The sequence below is a fragment of the Patagioenas fasciata genome, chromosome 31, assembly GCF_037038585.1.
Source record: "Patagioenas fasciata isolate bPatFas1 chromosome 31, bPatFas1.hap1, whole genome shotgun sequence".
Classification (NCBI taxonomy): domain Eukaryota; kingdom Metazoa; phylum Chordata; class Aves; order Columbiformes; family Columbidae; genus Patagioenas; species Patagioenas fasciata.
Genome location: NC_092550.1, coordinates 3,903,762 through 3,927,626, shown reverse-complemented (window position 1 = coordinate 3,927,626; position 23,865 = coordinate 3,903,762). Strand labels below are relative to the sequence as shown.

Here is a 23,865-nt window from a genome sequence, read left to right as displayed (position 1 = left end):
GTCCCATTGTCCCCATTGTCCCCACTGGTGCCACTGCCACATCTCATCCCCATCCACCCCTTGTCCACGTCCCCAGTCCCATTGTCCCATTGTCCCCACTGGTGCCACTGCCACATCTCATCCCCATCCACCCCTTGTCCACGTCCCCTGTCCCATTGTCCCCATTGTCCCCACTGGTGCCACTGCCACATCCCATCCCCATCCACCCCTTGTCCACATCCCCGGTCCCATTGTCCCCATTGTCCCCACTGGTGCCACTGCCACATCCCATCCCCATCCACCCCTTGTCCACGTCCCCAGTCCCATTGTCACCATTGTCCCCACTGGTGCCACTGCCACATCCCATCCCCATCCACCCCTTGTCCACGTCCCCAGTCCCATTGTCACCATTGTCCCCACTGGTGCCACTGCCACATCCCATCCCCATCCACCCCGTGTCCACATCCCAATGACTCCTCCCATTGTCCCATTGACACCTCCCATTGTCCCATTGACTGCCCCCATTGTCCCAATGACTCCTCCCATTGTCCCATTGACTGCCCCCATTGTCCCATTGACTCCGCCCTTTGTCCCAATGACTCGACCCTGGTTCCATTGACTTGACCCTCTTCCCATTGACTTCACCCATTGTCCCATTGACTTGTCCTTGATCCCATTGACTTGACCCATTGTCCCATTGAATTGTCTGTGATCCCATTGAGTTGTCATTGATCCCATTGACTCATCCCATTGTCCGAATGCCTTGACCTTGATCCCATTGACTTCCCCATTGTCCCATTGACTTGACCTTGATCCCAAAGACTTGTCCCATTGTCCCATTGTCCCATTGACTTGTGCCTCTTCCCATTGACTTCTCCCATTGTCCCATTGACTTGACCTTGATCTCAATGACTTGACCCTCTTCCCATTGACTTGCCCTTGATCCCATTGACTCATCCCATTGTCTGATTGACTTGACCCTCTTCCCATTGACTTCTCCCATTGTCCCATTGACTTGACCTTGATCCCATTGACTTGATCCTCTTCCCATTGACTTCTCCCATTGTCCCATTGACTTGTCCTTGATCCCATTGACTCATCCCATTGTCCCATTGACTTGACCCTCTTCCCATTGACTTGACCCATTGTCCCATTGACTTGCCCTTGATCCCATTGACTTGTCATTGATTCCATTGACTCCTCCCATTGTCCCATTGACTTGACCTTGATCTCATTGACTTGACCTTCTTCCCATTGACTTCTCCCATTGTCCCATTGACTTGACCTTGATCCCATTGACTTGACCCTCTTCCCATTGACTTGCCCTTGATCCCATTGACTTGTCATTGATCCCAATGACTCATCCCATTGTCTCATTGGCTTGACCCTCTTCCCATTAACTTCCCCATTGTCCCATTGACTTGACCTTGATCCCAAAGACTTGTCCCATTGTCCCATAGTCCCATTGACTTGTGCCTCTTCCCATTGACTCATCCCATTGTCCCTTTGACTTGACCTTGATCCCATTGACTTGACCTTGATCCCATTGACTTGTGCCATTGTCCCAATGACTTGACCCTCTTCCCATTGACTCATCCCCTTGTCCCCTTGTCCCCCCCAGTGCTCCAAGTGCCGCGACTCCTTCCAGGGCCACCCGGTGCGGGGCCAGCAGTGCTACCGCCTCCTCTCGGTGGAGCAGGAGCACTGCCTGGACCCCATGGGGCAGAGCAGCTGCTTCCCGCAGCCGAGCCCGCGCCAGCTCCCCGTTGGCCGCACCGCGCTCTTCGCCGTGCAGCCCAAGTTCACCAACGTGGACATCCGCGTCACCCTGGACGTCACGCGGGGCGCCGTCGACCTCTTCGTGGCCGCCTCCTTCGACACCTTCGCCGTGGACGTGGAGCCGGGCACCGGGAGGCACCTGGTGAGGCTGCAGGACCACGGGGGCGCTCCGGCACAAAACGGGGGCGTTTCGGCCCAAAATGGCGCCGCTCCGGCCCAAAACGCGGTGGGGTCAGCTCAGAGTGGTGGGGGATCGAGCGGTGGAGTTTCGGCCCAAAATGATGGGATTTGGGCCCAAAATGGTGCCGTTTTGGGTCAAAACGCAGTGGGATCAGCTCAGAGTGGTGGGGGATCGAGCGGTGGAGTTTTGGCCCAAAATGATGGGATTTTGGGTCAAAATGATGGGGTTTTGGGTCAAAATGATGGGGGTTCAAGTCAGAATGGTGGGGGTTGGGGTGGTGGCGTTTGGAGCCAAAATGATGGGGTTCTGGCCCAAAATGCTGGGGGTCCAACCCCAAATTATGGGGGTTCAAGAGGTCCCCTTTCTCCCCAAAACGATGAGGGTTCACCCCAAAACATTGGGGCTTCAAACCCCCCCATTTCCCCCCAAAATTATGGGGGTTCACCCCAGAATTCTGAGGCTTCAAACGCCCCCATTTCCCCCCAAAATACTGGGGGTTCACCCCAAAATTATAGGGGTCCAAATAGTGCCATTTCACCCCAAAATTCTGGGGCTTCAAACTCCCCCATTTCCCCCCAAAATGGAGCCATTTCACCCCCAAATTATGAGGGTTCACCCCAAAATTATGGGGCTTCAAACCCCCCCATTCCCCCCCAAAATACTGGGGGTTCACCCCAAAATGATGGAGCTTCAAGCCTCCCCATTTCCCCCCAAAATTATGGGGGTTCGCCCCAAAATCCTGAACCTCAAAGTGCCCCCATTTCCCCCTCCCCTCCCCTCCCCTCCCTCCTCGAGCTCCGCCCCTCGGGCCTGGTCACCTACGTCACCCTTAGCCCCGCCTCCCCGCTCCCATTGGTCGTGCGGGGCGTGCGGGACCGCCTGGTGCTCACCATCCCCCATTGGCTCCACCCCCTCAAGTCCACCCGCTTCTACCTGGTGGTGCTGGGGGTGGAGCCGGGGCGGGGGGCGGGGCTTGGGGAGGAAGGGGGCGGGGCCTCGCGGGGGTTGTTGTTCTTCCGGCAGGACCAGGCGCACATCGACCTGTTCGTGTTCTTCTCGGTGTTCTTCGCCTGTTTCTTCCTCTTGTTGGGGGGTTGCGTGTTGGTGTGGAGGGGGAGGGGCGCCCTGGCCGCCCGGGGCGAGCGGAGGAGGAGGAGGAGGGAGAGGAAGCTCATGGCCAATCGGCCCTTCGGGAGCGTCACCGTCTGCTTCCGGGGGGCGGGGACAACAGCAGCGCTGCCCAATGGGGGCGCTCGGCACGGGGGCGCGGGGGATTGGCCGCAAAACGGCGCCAAACGCGCCCAGGGCCGCGCTGATTGGTCCGCGAAGGGCACTGGGTGGGCCCAAAGCGCCGTTGAGCAGCGGGGACCCCAAAACCTACGGGGACCCCAAAAGCAACGGGGAACCCAAAACCCCATGGATTGGCCCCAAAACCCCATGGATTTGCCCCAAAAATCCATTGGGGACCCAGAGAGACCCCAAAACCCCATTGGGGACCCAGAGAGACCCCAAAACCCCATTGGGGACCCACAGAGACCCCAAAAGTCCATTGGGTGTCCCCAAAGCTCTGTTGACCAACAGGGACCCCAAAACCAACGGGGACCCCAAAACCCCATTGATTGGCCCCAAAAGTCCATTGGGGACCCAGAGAGACCCCAAAACCCCATTGATCAGCCCCAAAAGTCCATTGGGTGTCCCCAAAGCTCCGGTGACCAACAGGGACCCCAAAACCAACAGGGACCCCAAAATCAACGGGGACCCCAAAACCCCATGGATCAGCCCCAAAGCTCTATGGGGTACCCCCAAAAGTCCATTGGGGACCCCCAGGACCCAGAGAGACCCCAAAACCCCATTGATGGGCCCCAAAAGTCCATTGGGGACCCAGAGAGACCCCAAAAGTCCATTGGGTGTCCCCAAAGCTCCGTTGACCAACGGGGACCCCAAAATCAACGGGGACCCCAAAACCCCATTGGGGACCCCCAGAGCCCCACTGAGGGTCCTCGGGACCCACAGAGACCCCAAAACCCCATTGGTCACCCCCAAAACCCCCTTGATCACCCCCAAGACCCCCAACTCCCCCCAAGTTCCCCCCACCCTCCACCCCCCCGCTGCCCCCCAAGCTCCGCCCCTCCCCGCGCCCCGCCCCCCCGAGGCCCCGCCCCCCGAGGGGCGTGGCCGCTGACGTTGGAGCCCACGGAGGACGGGGGGGCCGCGGTGGCCACGTTGCTGCTGCAACTTCCGGGGGGCGGGGCCTCGGGGGGCGGGGCCGCGCTGGCGTCAGCGCTCGTGACGCTGAGGGCGGGGCTGCGCGCGGGGGGCGGGGCCTCGGCCAGGAAGGGCGGGGCGGGGGGAGGGGCGGGGGAGGGCACGGGGCGGGGGCGCTGAGGGACATGGGGGGCGGACCCATAAGTGCTATGGGGCAGCCCCATAAGCTGCCCCATAGGCGGCCCCCCAGCCCCATTGCTGTGGGGCAGACCCATAAGTGGAGTCGTTGCTATGGGGCAGCCCCATAAGTTGCCCCATAAGCGGCCCCCCCCCAGCCCCATTGCTGTGAGGCAGACCCATAAGTGGAGCCGTTGCTATGGGGCAGCCCCACAAGCTGCCCCATAGGCGGTCCCCAGCCCCATTGCTATGGGGCAGACCCTCCCAGCCCCCCGTTGCATCCCCCAACCCCATTGCTATGGGGCAGCCCCCCAACCCCATTGCCGTGGGGCGCCCCCCAAACCAAACACGGACCCCTCTGTTGTTTGTTGGGGGTCGCGGTGCTGCCCCACATCTGATTTATTGTGTGGGGAGATGGGGGGGAATAAAGAGCTTGGACCCCCAGCCCCACAGCGTGAGCGTGAATTACTGGGATGGGGTGGGACCCACATCTGTGGGGCAGGACCCTAAATCCGTGGGGCACGATCCTCAAAATCTATGGGGCAGGACCCCCAAATCTATGGGTCAAGACCCCCACATCCGTGGGGCACGACCCCCAAAATCTATGGGGCAGGACCCCCAAAATCTATGGGTAGGGACCCCCAAATCTATGGGGCAGGACCCCCAAAATCTGTGGGGCAGGACCCCAAAAATCAGTGGGTCAGGACCCTCAAATCTGTGGGGCAGGACCCCAAAATCAATGGGTCAGGATCCCCAAAATCAATGGGTCAGGACCCCCAAATCCGGGGGTCACGACCCCCCTCAAACTATGGGTCAGGACCCCAAAATTTATGGGGCAGGACCCCCAAAATCTATGGGGTAGGGACCCCCAAATCTATGGGTCAGGACCCCAAAAATCTATGGGTCAGGACCCCCAGATCTAGGGGTCAGGACTCCAAAATCCGGGGGTCACGACCCCTCTCAAGCTGTGGGTCAGGACCCCCACATCTATGGGTAGGGACCCCTAGATCTATGGGTCAGGACCCCACTTCTCTCCCTGCGGGGCCGCTGGGCCTGCGGGGGTTTGGGGGCTCCTGGGGGGGTCCCGGGGGGGCCCCACAGCACGGGGGGGGGCGGGGGGGGCTGGGCGGGGCCCCCCCGATGTGGGGCTGGGGCGGGGGTGTGGGGCTGGGGCTGTGGGGCTGGGTGGCCCCATCGCTCTGGGTCCCAGCGGCCCCATTGCTGTGGGTCAGGACTTTGCTGGTGCTGTGGGGCAGAGCGGCCCCATCGCTATGGGTCCCAGCGGCCCCATTGCCGTGGGTCACCAGCTTCTCCCCGCGCCCCCCAAGTACCCCTGACCCACGGCGGGCCCCGTCCTGTGGGGCTGAGCTGTCCCTATGGGTCCCCAGCATCGCCGAGCCCCGCCTGCCCCCCAAGTGTGGGTCTGGACTATCGCTATGGGTCCCGAGCACCCCTGACCCACGGCGGGCCCCGTCCTGTGGGGCTGGGCTGTCCCTATGGGTCCCGAGCATCACCGACCCACGGCGGGGATTCTCCAGCAACACCGACCCCCGCCTGCCCCCCAAGTGTGGGTCCAGGCTCTCCCTGCGCCCCCCAAGTAACACCGACCCCCGCCTGCCCCCCAAGTGTGGGTCTGGGCTGTCCCTATGGGTCCCGAGCATCACCGACCCACGGCGGGCCCCATCCTGTGGGGCTGTGCTGTCCCTGCGCCCCCCAAGTAACACCGACCCCCGCCTGCCCCCCAAGTGTGGGTCCAGACCCTCCCTGGGCCCCCCAAGTAACACCGAGCCCCGGCGGGGCCCATCCTGTGGGGCCAGACTCTCCCTGCGCCCCCCAAGCAACGTTGACCCCCGGCGCAGGCCCAGCTGTGGGTCCAGGCTGTCGCGGCGCCCCCCGAGGAACAGCGACCCCCGCCTGCCCCCCAAGTGTGGGTCTGGGGGGTGCAGCACCCCCCGGATGAGCCGCGTGCACAGCGCCGTCGCCCTTCGGGTCTCGGGGCTCAGCGCCCCCAGGCTGAGGAATCCGTGGGGCAGATCGGGGACCACGTGAAGCGTCACCGGGCGCCCCAAATCCCGGAGGCGCCGGGCCAGGGAAACCGAGTCGTCCAGCATGGGGTCCAGGGCGCAGGCCTATGGGGCGGAGATGGGGGTCACGGGGGGGTGGGGACGTTGGGGACAATGGGGGTGATGGGGACATTGGGGGCAATGAGGATCAGTGGGGGTCAATGGAGGTCAATGGGGGTCAATGGGTGTCAATGGGGATCAATGGGGGTCAATGGGGATCAATGGGGATCAATGGGGATCAATGGGGGTCAATGGGGGTCAAGGGGGATCAATGGGGGTCAATGGGTGTCAATGGGGATCAATGGGGGTCAGTGGGTGTCAATGGGGGTCAATGGCAGTCAATGGGAGTCAATGGGGATCAATGGGGGTCAATGAGGGTCAATGGGGATCAATGGGGGTCAATGGGGATCAATGGGGGTCAATGAGGGTCAATGGGGGTCAATGGGGGTCAATGGAGGTCAATGGGGGTCAATGGGGGTCAATGGGGATCAATGGTGGTCAATGGGGATCAATGGGGGCCAATGGGGATGAATGGCGGTCAATGGGAGTCAATCGGGATCAATGGGGGTCAATGGGAGTCAAGGGGGATCAATGGGGGTCAATGGGGATCAATGGGGGTCAATGGGAGTCAATGGGATCAATGGCGGTCAATGGGGATCAATGGGGGTCAATGGGGGTCAATGGGGTCAATGGGGGTCAATGTGGATCAATGGGGATCAATTGGGGGTCACAGGGGGTTGGGGGGAAATGGGTGGTTTGGGGGTCCCTGAGTCCCCCCCACTTTGGGGTCCCCCCCATGTCCCTGTGTCCCCCCCATTTTGGGGTCCCCCCCATTGGGCTCCACCCCCATGGGTCCCCCCTATTTTGGAGTCTCCCCCACTTTGGGCCCCCCCCCATTTTGAGCCCCACCCCTATTTTGGGGTCCTCCCCCATTTGGGGTCCCCCCCACTTTGGGCCCCTCCCCGTTTTGGGCCCCCCCCAATTTGGGGTCCCCCCCCCCCATGGTCCTTGTGTCCCCCCCACGTCCCTGTGTCCCCCCCCCAGTATCAGGGTCCCCCATGGGTCCCCCCCCAATTTGGGGTCCCCCCCACTCACCACGAGGTGCACGGGGGGCAGCGCCCCCAGCAGGGGCTCGGGGGCCAGCAGGGGGGACATGAAGGGGTTTCGGGCCAGGGGGGCCGGGGGGGGCAGGAACCGCGCGGGGGGGCCCTGAATGCGCAGCGGGCGGAACTCGGGGTCCCCCTCATTCTGGGGGTCCCCCCCCTCCTTTTGGGGGCTCCCCGTGTCATTGGGGGGGGTCCCGGTGTCATTGGGGGGGGTCCCAGCCCCATCCTGGGGGGGCGGCTGCTCCGGGTTGTTCTTGGCGGGGGGGGCTGGGGGGACATGATGGTCATGGTTTGGCCCCAAATTCGGCAGCTTTGGCCCCAAATCCCGCCCCCTGTGTCCCCAGGACCCCCAGGGCCCCCCCAGTGACCCCCAGGTCCCCCCTGTGTCCCCAAATGAACCCGAATCACCCCCCCACATCCCCTTGGTACGGTCCCAGTGACCTCAAGTGACCCCCGGGTACCCCCAGGGTCCTAAAGCCCCCCCAGTGTTTCCCAGTGACCCCCAGGGTCCTAAAGCCCCCCCAGTGACCCCAAATGACCCCCCAGGTCCCCCCATGTCTCCAAGTGACCCCCCAGGACCCCCCCTGTGTCCCCAAGTGACCCCAGGGTCCTAAAGCCCCCCAGTGACCCCCAGTGTCCCAGAGCCCCCCACAGTGACCCCAGGGTCCTAAAGCCCCCCAGTGACCCCCAGGGTCCTAAAGCCCCCCCCGTGACCCACAGGACCCCCCAGGATCCCAGACCCCCCCAGGGACCCCCAGGGTCCTAAAGCCCCCCCAGTGACCCAAAGGCGCCCCCAGTGTCCCAGACCCGCCCAGTGACCCCCAGGGTCCTAAAGCCCCCCCAGTGACCCCCAGGGTCCCAGAGCCCCCCCAGTGACCCCCAGTGTCCCAGACCCCCCCAGTGACCCCCAGGGTCCTAAAGCCCCCCAGTGACTCCCAGTGACCCCCAGACCCCCCCAGTGACCCCCCCGTACCGTCCTTCGGGGGGGCCCCCCGGAACAGCCCCCCCAGCCACTGGGCCGCCCCCCGCCGCAGCTCCTGCAGCAGCACCCGCGGGGGGCTCGGGGGCTCCAGGGAGGGGGGGGCGGGGTCCCCGTCCTCGTCAGCACCTGGGGGGGGACAGGGGGGTCCCCGAGTGTCACCAGAGGAGTGGGGGGGACGGGGGGGGCTCAATGTCCCCACAATGTCCCCCCAGTGCCCCCATCACCTCCATTGACCCCATTGATCCCCATTGCCCTCCATTGCCCCCATTCACCCCCATTCATCCCCATTGCCCCCCATTGATCCCCATTGATTCCCACAGACCCCCACTGATCCCCATTGATCCCCATTGACTTCCCTTGACCCCAATTGACTCCCATTGACCCAACTGACCCCCATTGTCCCCATTGACCCCCATTGATCCCCATTGACTCCCATCGCCCCCATTGACCCCCATTGATCCCATTGACCGCCATTGACCCCCATTGACTCCCATTGATCCCATTGACCCCCATTGACCCCATTGACTCCCATTGATCTCCATTGACCCCCATCGACTCCCATTACCCCACATTGACCCCCATTGACCCCCACTGACTCCCATTGACCCCCATTGATCTCCATTGACTCCCATTGACCCCATTGACTCCCATTGATCCCCATTGCCCCCATTGATCCCCACTGACCCCCATTGATACCCATTGATTCCCATTGACCCCCATTGATCCCATTGACCCCAATGTCCCCACTGACCCCCATTGACCCCCATTGACCCCCATTGACTCCCATTGACCCCATTGACTCCCATTGATCCCCACTGACCCCCATTGATACCCATTGACTCCCATTGACCCCCATTGATCCCATTGACCCCAATGTCCCCATTGACCCCCATTGATCCCCACTGACTCCCACTGACCCCCATTGACTCCCATTGATCACATTGACCCCCATTGACCCCCATTGACCCCCACTGACTCCCACTGACCCCCATTGACCCCCATTGACTCCCATTGATCCCCATTGACCCCCACTGACTCCCACTGACTCCCATTGACCCCATCACCCCCATCACCCCCAATGTCCCCATTGCCCCCATCACCCCCAATGTCCCCATCGCCCCCATCGCCCCCATCACCCCCAATGTCCCCATCGCCCCCATCGCCCCCATCACCCCCAATGTCCCCATCGCCCCCATCACCCCCATCACCCCCAACGTCCCCATCGCCCTCAATGTCCCCGATGTCCCCATACCCGCGTACGCCCGCAGGCACTGGCAGAGGACGCTGATGGGCAGCAGCGGGTCCAGCAGGGTCAGGAGCCGCGAGGGCGACGCCGCCGCCTGCACCAGCGTCACGGGGTAGGCGGCCACGATGCCCTGGGGGGGCCGCACCCCCATGGCCGCCGCGCGCAGCGACACCGACAGGCACAGGTTCCCCCCGGCGCTGTCCCCCGCCAGGCACACGCGCTGCGCCGTGGAGCCTGGGGGGACAGGGGGGACGTGGGGGTGATGGGGGCGATGGGGACATTGGGGGTGATGGGGGCGATGGGGGTGATGGGGGCGATGGGGGCGATGGGAGTCAATGGCAGTCAATGGGGTCAATGGGAGTCAATGGGGTCAATGGGAGTCAATGGGGTCAATGGGGGGCAATGGAGGGCAATGGGGTCAATGGGAGTCAATGGGAGTCAATGCGAGTCAATAGGGGTCAATGGGAGTCAATGGGAGTCAATGGCACTCAATGGGGGTCAATGGGGGTCAATAGGGGTCAATGGGGTCAATGGGAGTCAATGGGGTCAATGGGGGGCAATGGAGAGCAACGGCAGTCAATGGGGATCAATGTGGATCAATGGGGGCAATGGGGGGCAATGGGGATCAATGGGAGTCAATGGGGATCAATGGGGGCAATGGTCAATGGGGATCAACGGGGCCAATGGGGATCAATGGGGGTCAATGGGAGTCAATGGGGGGCGATGGGGGCAATGGGGGGCAATGGAAGTTAATTGGGTGTCAATGGGAGTCAATGGGGGTCAATGGGGGTCAATGGGGGTCATGGGGGTCATGGGGGGCGATGGGGAGCAATGGGGGGCAATGCGGGGCAATGGGGGTCAATGGGGGTCAATGGAGGTCAATGGGGGTCAATGGGCGTCAATAGGGGTCAATAGGGGTCAAGAGGGGTCAAGAGGGGTCAATAGGGGTCAAGGTCACAAGGGGGTCTGGGTCCCCAACAGGCATAGAAACACTGCCCCCCATGCCCAGCCCCATAGCTGCCCCACAGCCCCCCATGAACCCCATGGACCCCATACCCCCCAGCCCCATTCCCCCCATGGACCCCATACCCCCCACACTCCCCGTATCCCCTATACCCCCCATACCCCCCCAGCCCCATTCCCCCCCATATCCCCCACACCCCTGCAGCCCCATAGCCCCCTATGAACCCCATGACCCCCATACCCCCCATGGACCCCATGACCCCCAAGCCCCATTCACCCCCATACCCCCATGAACCTCATGGACCCCATGGACCCCATAACCCCCATGGACACCATGGACCCCATACCCCCCACAGCCCCCTATGAACCCCATTCCCACCATGGACCCCATAGACCCCCAAGCCCCATTCACCCCCATACCCCCCATGGACCCCATACCCCCATGGACCCCATACCCCCATGGACCCCATACCCCCCATGAACCCCATGGACCCCATAGACCCCCAAGCCCCATTCACCCCCATACCCCCCATGAACCCCATACCCCCATGGACCCCCCATACCCCCCATACCCCCCATGGACCCCCAAGCCCCATTCACCCCCATACCCCCATGGGCCCCATAGACCCCCAAGCCCCATTCACCCCCATACCCCCATGAACCCCCATGAACCCCCATGGACCCCATACCCCCATGGACCCCCCATACCCCCCATACCCCCCATGGACCCCCAAGCCCCATTCACCCCCATACCCCCCATGAACCCCATAGACCCCCAAGCCCCATTCACCCCCATACCCCCATGGACCCCATAGACCCCCAAGCCCCATTCACCCCCATACCCCCATGAACCCCCATGAACCCCACGGACCCCATTCCCCCCCATTCTCCCCCATACCCCAGCCGCCCCCCAGCCCCCGTACCCAGCAGGCGGCAGTTGCGCAGGGCCCAGCAATAGGCGTAGAAGCACTGCCCCCCATGGACCCAAAACCCCATAACCCCATGGACCCCATAACCCCCATAACCCCATGGACCCAAAACCCCCATAACCCCATGGACCCATGGACCCCATAACCCCATGGACCCCATAACCCCATGGACCCCATGGACCCCATAACCCCATGGACCCCATGGACCCCAAACCCCATAACCCCATGGACCCATGGACCCCATAACCCCATGGACCCCATACCCCCTATGAACCCCACACCCCCCCAGCCCCATAGCCCCCTATGAACCCCACACCCCCATAGACCCCCAAGCCCCATTCACCCCCGTACCCCCATGAACCCCCATGAACCCCACGGACCCCATTCCCCCCCATTCTCCCCCATACCCCAGGTGACCCCCCAGCCCCCGTACCCAGCAGGCGGCAGTTGCGCAGGGCCCAGCAGTAGGCGTAGAAGCACTCCTCGAGCGCCCTGGGGAACGGGGCCTCGGGGGCCAGCGCGTAATCCACCGAGAGGATGGGGGCGCCCAGCTCGCGCGCCCACCCCCGCAGGTAGGGCTCGTGGGAGCGCGAGGTCTGCGCCACGAACCCCCCCCCGTGGAAATGGACCAGGAGCGAGGGCGAGGGGGGCAGCGCCGGGCCCCCCCGGAACCAGCGCAAGGGGGCGCGCGGGCCCTCCGAGCGGCTCAGGGCCAGCAGGGCCGCGCTGTCCTGGAATGGGGGGGGGAGGGTGAGGGGAACCCCCCCCCGAAAGTGTGGGGGGACCCCCGTGTACCCCCCATGTACCCCCCATGTCCCATTGACCCCATATACCCAGGGCCCATTGACCTCGAGTGAACCCCAGGGCCCTAAAGCCCCCCCATTGACCTCAAGTGAACCCCAGGGTCCTAAAGCCCCCCATTGACTCCAAGGGACCCCCAGGGTCCTAAAGCCCCCCAGTTACTCTGAGTGACCCCCAGGGTCCTAAAGCCCCCCCAGTGATCCCAAGGGACCCCAGGGTCCTAAAGCCCCCCAGTGACCCCAAGGGACCCCCAGGGTCCTAAAGCCCCCCAGTGACCCCCAGGGAGGGGGGCAGCGCCGGGCCCCCCCGGAACCAGCGCAAGGGGGCGCGCGGGCCCTCCGAGCGGGTCAGGGCCAGCAGGGCTGCGCTGTCCTGGAATGGGGGGGGGGAGGGTGAGGGGAACCCCCCCCGAAAGTGTGGGGGGACCCCCGTGTACCCCCCATGTACCCCCCATGTCCCATTGACCCCATATACCCAGGGCCCATTGACCTCGAGTGAACCCCAGGGTCCTAAAGCCCCCCCATTGACCTCAAGTGAACCCCAGGGTCCTAAAGCCCCTGCATTGACTCCAAGGGACCCCCAGGGTCCTAAAGACCCCCCAGTGACCCCAAGGGACCCCCAGGGTCCTAAAGCCCCCCATTGACTCCAAGGGACCCCCAGGGTCCTAAAGCCCCCCCAGTGACCCCCAGGGAGGGGGGCAGCGCTGGGCCCCCCCCGGAACCAGCGCAAGGGGGCGCGCGGGCCCTCCGAGCGGCTCAGGGCCAGCAGGGCCGCGCTGTCCTGGAATGGGGGGGGAAGGGTGAGGGGAACCCCCCCCCGAAAGTGTGGGGGGACCCCCGTGTACCCCCCATGTACCCCCCATGTCCCATTGACCCCATATACCCAGGGCCCATTGACCTCGAGTGAACCCCAGGGTCCCAAAGCCCCCGAGTGACTCTGAGTGACCCCCAGGGTCCTAAAGCCCCCCCAGTGACCCCAAGGGACCCCCAGGGTCCTAAAGCCCCCCCAGTGACCCCCAAGGGACCCCCAGGGTCCTAAAGCCCCCCCAGTGACCTCAAGTGAACCCCAGGGTCCTAAAGCCCTGCATTGACCCCAAGGGACCCCCAGGGTCCTAAAGCCCCCCCCATTGACCTCAAGTGAACCCCAGGGTCCTAAAGCCCCTGCATTGACTCCAAGGGACCCCCAGGGTCCTAAAGCCCCCCAGTGACCCCCCAGGGAGGGGGGCAGCGCTGGGCTCCCCCCGGAACCAGCGCAAGGGGGCGCGCGGGCCCTCCGAGCGGGTCAGGGCCAGCAGGGCCGCGCTGTCCTGGAATGGGGGGGGAGGGTGAGGGGAACTCCCATTGACCCCCATGGACCCCATTGATCCCCGTTGACCCCCATTGATCCCCATTGACTCCCATTGATCCCCATTGACTCCCATTGACCCCCATTGACCCCATTGATCCCCATTGACCTCCATTGACTCCATTGATCCCCATTGACTCCCATTGACCCCCATTGACCCCATTGACTCCATCGATCCCCATTGACTCCCATTGACCCCCATTAACTCCCAATGATCCCCATTGACTCCCATTGACTCCCATTGATCCCCATTGCCCCCACTGATCCCCACTGATCCTCATTGACCCCCATTGACTCCCATTGACCCCCACTGACCCCCATTGATCCCCAATGACCCCATCGCCCCCAATGTCCCCATTGCCCCCATTGCCCCCAATGTCCCCAATGTCCCCATCACCCCCATTGCCCCCATCACCCCCATTGACCCCATTGACCCCCAATGTCCCCCATTGACCCCCCATTGACTCCCATTGATCCCATTGACCCCCATTGATCCCCATTGACTCCCATTGATCCCCAATGTCCCCATCACCCCCATCGCCCCAATGTCCCCATTGTCCCATTGCCCCCATCACCCCCAATGTCCCCATCACCCCCATTGCCCCCATTGCCCCCATCACCCCCAATGTCCCCATCACCCCCATTGCCCCCATTGTCCCCATCACCCCCATTGTCCCCATCACCCCCATCACCCCCATCGCCCCAATGTCCCCATCGCCCCCATTGTCCCCATCACCCCCATCGCCCCCATTGCCCCCATCACCCCCATCACCCCCGTCGCCCCCGTCGCCCCCCCTGTCCCCACGTCCCCCGTCACCTGCCCGTCCCGGAGGTGATAGGAGAGCAGCCTCATGTGCACGGGGCCGGGTCCCGTGTGCGCCACGGGGGGGGCGATGGTGACGGTGGCCCCGGGGTCCCCGTGCAGGGGCAGCTCCAGCGGCTCCGGGGGCACCGAGAGCTCCCGGCACAGCCCCACGGGGGCCGACGCCATGGACGCCACCGACTGCGGACACACGGACGTGGGACGGACGGACGGACACTGGGAACCCCCCCATGGGACGGACGGACGGACACTGGGAACCCCCCCATGGGACGGACGGATGGACACTGGGAACCCCCCCATGGGTCGGACGGACGGACACTGGGAACCCCCCCATGGGACGGACGGATGGACACTGGGAACCCCCCCATGGGTCGGACGGACGGACACTGGGAACCCCCCCATGAGACAGAGGGACACTGGGAACCCCCCCATGGGACGGACGGACACTAGGAACCACCCCATGAGATGGACACACAGACATGGGAACCCCCATGGGATGGACAGATGGACACTGGGAACCCCCCCATGGGACAGACGGACAATGGGAACCCCCCCATGGGATGGACACACAGACCCTGGGCTCTGGGACCCTGGGGGTCACCTGGGGACATGGGGGGGCCTTAGGACCCAGGGGGTACCTGGGGATCACTGGGGGGGCTTTAGGACCCTGGGGGTCACTGGGAGTCACTGGGGGGGCTTTGGGACCTTGGGGGTCACTGGGAGTCACTGGGGGGGCTTTAGGACCCTGGGGATCACTGGGGGTCACTGGGGGGGCTTTAGGACCCTGGGGGTCACTGGGAGTCACTGGGGGGGCTTTAGGACCCTGGGGATCACTGGGGGTCACTGGGGGGGCTTTAGGACCCTGGGGATCACTGGGAGTCACTGGGGGGGCTTTAGGACCCTGGGGATCATTGGGAGTCACTGGGGGGCTTTAGGACCCTGGGGATCACTGGGAAGGCTTTAGGACCCTGGGGAGGTGTTTTGGGTTGTTTGGGGGTGTTTTGGGCCATTTTGGGGTGGTTTTGGGCCATTTTGGGGTGGTTTTTGGGTGATTTTGGGCCGTTTTGGGGTGATTTTGGGCCGTTTCGGGGTGATTTCGGGGCTCACCGCCAGCAGCTCGGTCTCGGTGAGGTTCCAGAAGCGTTTCCAGAACTGCACGTCCAGGTTCTGCGTCAGCCGCTCAAATTGGTCCCCGCGCAGCTCGGGGTCCAGGGCGAACTTCCCGCTGGTGAACAGGGACCCGGCGGCCACCCCTGGGACGTGGGGACAGCGGGGACATTGGGGACAGGGGGGACATTGGGGACAGTGGGGACATTGGGGACAGCGGGGACATTGGGGACAGGGGGGACATTGGGGACAGGGGGGGTGATGGGGGTGATGGGGGCGATGGGGATCAATGGGGGCAATGGGGGGCAATGAGGGACATGAAGGCGATGGGGGCAATGGGGGCGATGGGAGTCAATGGGAGTCAATGGGCGTCAATGGGAGTCAATGGGGATCAATGGGGATCAATGGGGGCAATGAGGGTCAATGGGAGTCAATGGGGATCAATGGGGGCAATGGGCGTCAATGGGCGTCAATGGGGGTCAATGGGGGTCAATGGGAGTCAATGAGGATCAATGGGGATCAATGGGGGCAATGGGGGTCAAGGGGGATCAATGGGGATCAATGGGGGCAATGGGGGTCAATGGGGGTCAATGGGCATCAATGGGCATCAATGGGAGGCAATGGGGTGATGGGAGTCAATGGGGGTCAATGGGGGTCAATGGGAGTCAATGGGGACAATGGGGATCAATGGGGGCAATGGGGGTCAATGGGGGTCAATGGGCATCAATGGGAGGCAATGGGGGCAATGGGGGTCAATGGGGGTCAATGGGGGTCAATGGGAGGCAATGGGGGGCGATGGGGGGCAATGGGGGGCAATGGGAGCAATGGGTGGCAACGGGGGCAATGGGGGGCAATGGGGGGCAATGGGGATCAATGGGGGCAATGGGGGGCAATGGGGGTCAATGGGAGGCAATGGGAGGCAATGGGGGGCAATGGGGGGCAATGGATGTCAGTGGGAGTCAATGTGGGTCAATGGAATCAATGGGAGTCAATGGGGGTCAATGGGGGACAATGGGAATCCATGGGGTCAATGGGAATCAATGGGAGTCAATAGAGACCAACGGGGGGACACGGGGGGACACGAGGGGACATGAGGGGACACGGGGGGACACGGGGGGACAGGGGGGACATTGGGGACCCCCCGCTCACCCAGCCCCGTGTCGTTGGGTTTGTAGTTCTCTCCGAAGGACACGAGCCCGATGGCGATGGCCTGGAGGAGGGGACGCAGCGACGGGGCGAACTGGGGACGGCAGTGGCACCCTGTCACCCTCGGTGGCACCCTCTGTGTCACCCTCTGTGGCACCCTCTGTGGCACCCTCTGTGGCACCCTCGTGTCACCGTGGCACCCTCTGTGTCACCCTTGGTGGCACTGTGGCACCTCTGTGTCACCCTCTGTGTCACCGTGGCACCTCTGTGTCACCCTCATGTCACCGTGGCACCCTCTGTGTCACCCTTGGCGTCACCGTGGCACCCTCTGTGTCACCCTCTGTGTCACTGTGTCACCCTCTGTGTCACCGTCTGTGTCACCCTCTGTGGCACCCTCTGTGTCACTGTGTCACCCTCTGTGTCACCGTCTGTGTCACCCTCTGTGGCACCCTCTGTGTCACTGTGTCACCCTCTGTGTCACTGTGTCACCCTCTGTGTCACCCTCTGTGTCACCATGTCACCGTGTGTGTCACCGTGGCACCCTTGTGTCACCGTGGCACCCTCTGTGTCACCGTGTGTGTCACCGTGTCACCCTCAGTGTCACCGTGACCCCCACAACACCCTGTCCCGCGTGTCCCCACGTCCCTGTGTCACCTGGAACGGGGCTGGGGCCCAGTGCCACCCGCCCCATGTCCCCATTGATCCCCAGTGACTCCCAGTGACCCCCATTGACCCCATTGATCCCCGTTGACCCCCATTGATCCCCAGTGACCCCCATTGATCCCCAGTGACCCCCATTGCCCCCATTGATCACCATTGACTCCCATTGATCCCCGTTGATCACCGTTGACTCCCAATGACCCCCATTGACCCCACTGATCCCCATTGACTCCCATTGATCCCCATTGACCCCCATTGATCCCCATTGACTCCCAATGACCCCATTGATCCCCGTTGATCCCCATTGACCCCCATTGATCCCCATTGACTCCCATTGATCCCCATAGATCCCCATTGACCCCCATTGATCCCCATTGACTCCCAATGACCCCCATTGATCCCCATTGACTCCCAATGACCCCCATTGATCCCCGTTGATCCCCATTGACCCCCATTGCCCCCATTGATCCCCATTGACTCCCAATGACCCCCATTGACTCCCATTGATCCCCGTTGACTCCCAATGACCCCCATTGCCCCCATTGACTCCCATTGACCCCCATTGCCCCCATTGATCCCCATTGACCCCCATTGATCCCCATTAAATGCCATTGACTTCCATTGACCCCATTGATCTCCATTGACCTCCATTGAGTGCCATTGACTCCCACTGATCCCCATTGACTCCCATTGATCCCCATTGACCGCCATTGATTCCCATTGACCCCCATTGATCCCCATTGACCCCCAATGACTCCCATTGACTGCCATTGACCCCCATTGACCGCCATTGACCCCCATTGATCCCCACTGACTCCCATTGACTCCCATTGATCCCCATTGACCCCCATCACCTGAAATCCCAGGCACCTCCCGTAGAAGCACCCGTTGCGCATGGTGCTGCACTCCCTCAGCACCACCGGCCCCATGCCGGCCTCCTCGGGCGGGAAGAGGCACCCGGGGGGGCTGCTGGCCAGGAGCCGCTCGGCCAGGCCCAGCAGCGCCCTGAGCTGCGCCAGGGCCGCCCCGTAGGCTTCGAGCTCGGGACCACGGCCCCATGGCCCCCGTGTCCCCATTGACCCCATCGACTGCCATTGACTGCCATTGACTGCCATTGAACCCATTGATCCCCATTGACTGCCATTGATCCCCATTGATCCCCAATGACTGCCACTGACTGCCATTGAACCCCATTGACTGCCATTGAGTGCCATTGACTGCCATTGACCCCCATTGATCCCCATTGACCCCCATTGATCCCCAATGACTCCCATTGACTACCATTGACCCCCATTGACTGCCATTGACTTCCATTGATCCCCATTGACTTCCATTGACTCCCATTGATCCCCATCGAGTACCATTGACCCCCATTGACTGCCATTGACTTCCATTGATCCCCATTGACTCCCATTGAACCCCATTGACTTCCATTGACCCCCATTGACTCCCATTGACTCCCATTGATCCCCATTGACCCCCATTGATCCCCATTGACTCCCATTGACTGTCATTGACTCCCATTGACTCCCATTGACCCCCATTGACTCCCATTGATCCCCACTGACTCCCATTGACTCCCATTGATCCCCATTGACTCCCATTGACTCCCATTGACCCCCATCGCCCCCAATGCCCCCACCACCCCCATGACCCCCATCACCTGAAATCCCAGGCACCTCCCGTAGAAGCACCCGTTGCGCATGGTGCTGCACTCCCTCAGCACCACCGGCCCCATGCCGGCCTCCTCGGGCGGGAAGAGGCACCCGGGGGGGCTACTGGCCAGGAGCCGCTCGGCCAGGCCCAGCAGCGCCCTGAGCTGCGCCAGGGCCGCCCCGTAGGCTTCGAGCTCCGCCGCGTTGTGCCCGGCCCGGAAGAACAAGCTCCCCCTGTTGGCCGCCACGTAGCGGCTCTTGTGCACCGCGTGTGCCAGGCAGCACCGCACCGTCTGCACCAGGCTCCGGTACCCGTTCCCCGGGGTGGATTCGTCCAGGTCGAAGCGGGGGCAGAGGCGGGAGAGGCGGCGTAAGGGGGGCTCCAAACCCTTGCCGTGCTCCCCCAGGGCTCGGAAGGCGGCGGCGAAGCGGAGCCCGCTGGCCGTGCCGCTGCGCTGGAAGAAGGCGGCGTTGTCCTCGGCCAGCGCAGAGAGCGATTGGAACAGAGGGCGGGCGTCCATGCCTGGAGGGGGGGGGAGGGGGGTGCGGAATGGGGGGCGACGGACGCGGATTCGGGAGCTGCGGGGGTTTATGAAGCGGTCCCTGGATGGGGGGGGGGAGGTGGGAGGGGCTGGGGGGGAGCAGGGACCAATGGGAGAGGGTGGGAGGCGGTGGGAGGGGCTGGGGGGGAGCAGGGGCCAATGGGAGAGGGTGGGAGGCGGTGGGAGGGGCTGGGGGGGGCTGGGGAGAGTGGGAGGGGCTGGGGAGCAGTGGGAGGGGCTGGGGGGGCAGTGGCGACCAATGGGAGGGGCTGGTGGGGACTGGGGACCAATGGGAGGGGCTGGGGGGGACTGGGGACCAATGGGAGGGGCTGGGGATCAGTGGGAGGGGCTGGGGAGCAGTGGGAGGGGCTGGGGGGGCAGTGGGGACCAATGGGAGGGGCTGGGGGGGACTGGGGACCAATGGGAGGGGCTGGGGAGCAGTGGGAGGGGCTGGGGAGCAGTGGGGACCAATGGGAGGGACTGGGGATCAATGGGAGGGGCTGGGGGGCAGTGGGGACCAATGGGAGGGGCTGGGGGGGGACTGGGGACCAATGGGAGGGGCTGGGGGGGACTGGGGACCAATGGGAGGGGCTGGGGGGCAGTGGGAGGGGCTGGGGGGCAGTGGGGACCAATGGGAGGGGCTGGGGAGCAGTGGGGACCAATGGGAGGGGCTGGGGAGCAGTGGGGACCAATGGGAGGGGCTGGGGAGCAGTGGGGACCAATGGGAGGGGCTGGGGGGCAGTGGGGACCAATGGGAGGGGCTGGGGGGGGACTGGGGACCAATGGGAGGGGCTGGGGGGCAGTGGGGACCAATGGGAGGGGCTGGGGGGCAGTGGGAGGGGCTGGGGAGCAGTGGGGACCAATGGGAGGGGCTGAGGGGGACTGGGGACCAATGGGAGGGGCTGGGGGGGGACTGGGGACCAATGGGAGGGGCTGGGGGGCAGTGGGGACCAATGGGAGGGGCTGGGGGGCAGTGGGAGGGGCTGGGGGGCAGTGGGGACCAATGGGAGGGGCTGAAGGGGACTGGGGACCAATGGGAGGGGCTGGGGATCAATGGGAGGGGCTGCGGGGGCAGTGGGGACCAATGGGAGGGGCTGGGGGGGACTGGGGACCAATGGGAGGGGCTGGGGATCAGTGGGAGGGGCTGGGGGGCAGTGGGAGGGGCTGGGGGGCAGTGGGGACCAATGGGAGGGACTGGGGATCAATGGGAGGGGCTGGGGGGCAGTGGGGACCAATGGGAGGGGCTGGGGGGCAGTGGGAGGGGCTGGGGGGCAGTGGGGACCAATGGGAGGGGCTGGGGGGGGACTGGGGACCAATGGGAGGGGCTGGGGACACTGGGACGTGGAGCAATGGGGACACTGGGGCAGGGGGGACTGGGAACACTGGGAACACTGGGAACTGGGGCAGAGGGACAGGGACTGGGCCACAGGGCCATGGAGCAATGGGGACACTGGGGACACCCCCGGGTTGAGCAACGGGGGGAACTGGGGGCACTGGGAACGCAAACTGGGACGGAGGGGAATGGAGCAACGGGGACACTGGGGACACTGGGAACCGGAGCAATGGGGACACTGGGGACACTGGGGCAGGGGGGACACTGGGGGACACAAACTGGGGACACTGGGGATACTGGGGATACAATGGGGACACAATGGGGACACTGGAGACCCCCCCATGTTGAGCAATGGGGGGAACTGGGGACACTGGGACAGGGGGAGATGGGAGACAATGGGGACCTGGGGACACAAACTGGGGACACTGGGGACCCCCCCGTGTTGAGCAATGGGGGGAACTGGGAGCACTGGGGATACTGGGGATACAATGGGGACACAATGGGGACACTGGGGACCCCCCCATGTTGAGCAATGGGGGGAATTGGGAGCACTGGGGACACAGAGTGGGGGACAATGGGGACCTGGGGACAATGGGGGACATATGGGGACACTGGGGATACTGGGGACACTGGGATAGGGGGGACAATGGGGACACCGGGGATACAATGGGGACACTGGGGACAATGGGGGTACAATGGGGATACAATGGGGACACAAACTGGGGACACTGGGGACCCCCCTGTGCTGAGCAATGGGGGGAACTGGGAGCACTGGGGACACAATGGGGACACTTGGGACACTGGGATAGGGGGGACAATGGGGACAATGGGGATACTGGGGACACTGGGATAGGGGGGACAATGGGGATACAATGGGGATACAATGGGGATACAATGGGGACACTGGGGACACTGGGACAGGGGGGACATGGGGGGACAATGGGGGCAATGGGGACCTGGGGGACATGGGGACAATGGGGGCAGGGGGGACACTGGGAACATGAACTGGGGACACTGGGGACACAGAGTGGGGGGCAGGGGGGACAATGGGGACATGGGGGGACATGGGGGGACAATGGGGACATGGGGGGACATGGGGGGACATGGGGGGACATGGGGGGACATGGGGATAATGGGGGGCTATGGGGGTCTATGGGGGACATGGGGGGACATGGGGGGACATGGGGACAGTGGGGGGACAATGGGGACCTGGGGGACATGGGGGGCTATGGGAGGACATGGGGGGACCTGGGGAACATGGGGGGACAATGGGGACATGAGGGGACATGGGGGGGCATGGGGACAATGGGGGGGACATGGGGAGCTATGGGGGGACATGGGGGATAATGGGAGGCTATGGGGAGCTATGGGGGGCATGGGGGGACAATGGGGACATGGGGGACCTTGGGGGGGACATGGGAGGACATGGGGGATAATGGGGGACTATGGGGGACATGGGGGGCTATGGGGGACATGGGGGATAATGGGAGGCTATGGGGAGCTATGGGGGGACAATGGGGACATGGGGGGACATGGGGACAATGGGGGGACATGGGGACAATGGGGGGACATGGGGGATAATGGGGGGACATGGGAGACATGGGGGGACATGGGAGACATGGGGGGACATGGGGGGACAATGGGGACATGGGGGATAATGGGGGGCTATGGGGGACATGGGGGGACAATGGGGACATGGGGGGACATGGGGGATATGGGGGGACATGGGGGACATGGGGGACATGGGGGGACAATGGGGACATGGGGGGACATGGGGGGACAATGGGGACAATGGGGGCTATGGGGGACATGGGGGGGACATGGGAGACTATGGGGGTGACATGGGGGGTCATGGGGGATAATGGGGGGCTATGGGGGACATGGGGGGACATGGGGGACAATGGGGGGACAACGAGGATATTGAGGGGGACATGGGGGGACATGGGGACATGGGGGGACAATGGGGGGACATGGGGAGCTATGGGGAACATGGGGGGACAATGGGGACATGGGGGACATTGGGGGGACATGGGAGGACATGGGGGATAATGGGGGGCTATGGGGGACATGGGGGGACAATGGGGACAGGGGAGGACATGGGGGACATGGGGGGACATGGGGGGACATGGGGACAATGGGGGGCTATGGGGGACTATGGGGGGCATGGGGGGACAATGGGGGACATGGGGGGACATGGGGACATGGGGGGACAATGGGGGACATGGGGGGACATGGGGGGACATCGGGGGACAATGGGGACAATGGGGGGCTATGGGGGACATGGGGGGACATGGGGGGACAATGGGGACAACGGGGGGCTATGGGGGTGACATGGGGGGACATGGGGGATAATGGGCGGCTATGGGGGTCTATGGGGGGACAATGGGGACCTGGGGGGACCTGGGGGGACACGGGGACAATGTGGGCAATGGGGATATGGGGACAATGGGGGATAAGGGGGGACACTGGGGGACAATGGGGACGCGACTCGGGGTCCCTGGGCGGGCTTTAGGACCCTGGGGGTCCCTGGGGGGCTCTGGGGGTCACTTGGGGGCTCGGGGGGGGCTCTGGGGGTCACTTGAGGTCACTGGGGGGGGGAGGGGACCCTGGGGACCCCAAACCTCGCGCTTTCCCCCCCAAATCCGTCCCCGACCTGCGCTCCGCCGCTCCCGCCGCTTCCGGCCACGTGACGCAGCGCCGGCCAATGGCGGCCCGCGCCTCGGTTGTCATGGCGATGGTGGCCACGCCCACAGCCCCGCCCACATTCCTCCCTCCTCCTCCTCCCCCCTCCCCCTCCCACCACCAAGGGCGGCGCATGCGCAGAGCGACCCCCGCGCTTTGCTC

General features: G+C 63.9%; 2 protein-coding genes across 4 annotated transcripts in view; one reads left to right on the top strand and one right to left on the bottom strand.

Moving 5' to 3' along the window:
• MEGF8 (multiple EGF like domains 8) overlaps positions 1 to 4,767 on the top strand; it is a 69,450-nt gene extending 64,683 nt beyond the window's left edge. Inside the window, 1 exon segment of the mRNA XM_071800529.1 lies at positions 1,601 to 4,767. Coding sequence (XP_071656630.1) covers positions 1,601 to 4,324 — 2,724 coding nt within the window. The 3' untranslated portion in view covers positions 4,325 to 4,767.
• LIPE (lipase E, hormone sensitive type) lies at positions 4,683 to 23,731 on the bottom strand. Of its 3 annotated transcripts, XM_071800541.1 has the most exons (10): positions 23,675 to 23,731; positions 19,155 to 19,669; positions 16,835 to 16,925; positions 15,686 to 15,831; positions 14,573 to 14,758; positions 12,044 to 12,341; positions 9,725 to 9,952; positions 8,464 to 8,598; positions 7,480 to 7,757; positions 4,683 to 6,450 (listed from the first exon to the last, which is right to left on the bottom strand). In XM_071800541.1, exons 2-10 carry the CDS (start codon positions 19,665 to 19,667, stop codon positions 5,338 to 5,340), a joined length of 2,988 nt encoding a protein of 995 aa, XP_071656642.1. In that variant the 5' UTR covers positions 19,668 to 19,669; positions 23,675 to 23,731; the 3' UTR covers positions 4,683 to 5,337. The 3 variants fall into 3 exon arrangements, with proteins under 3 accessions (XP_071656642.1, XP_071656640.1, XP_071656641.1); XM_071800539.1 differs by lacking the exons at positions 19,155 to 19,669; positions 23,675 to 23,731 and adding an exon at positions 18,346 to 18,936; XM_071800540.1 differs by lacking the exons at positions 8,464 to 8,598; positions 19,155 to 19,669; positions 23,675 to 23,731 and adding an exon at positions 18,346 to 18,937.
• Positions 23,732 to 23,865: the final 134 nt, after the last annotated feature.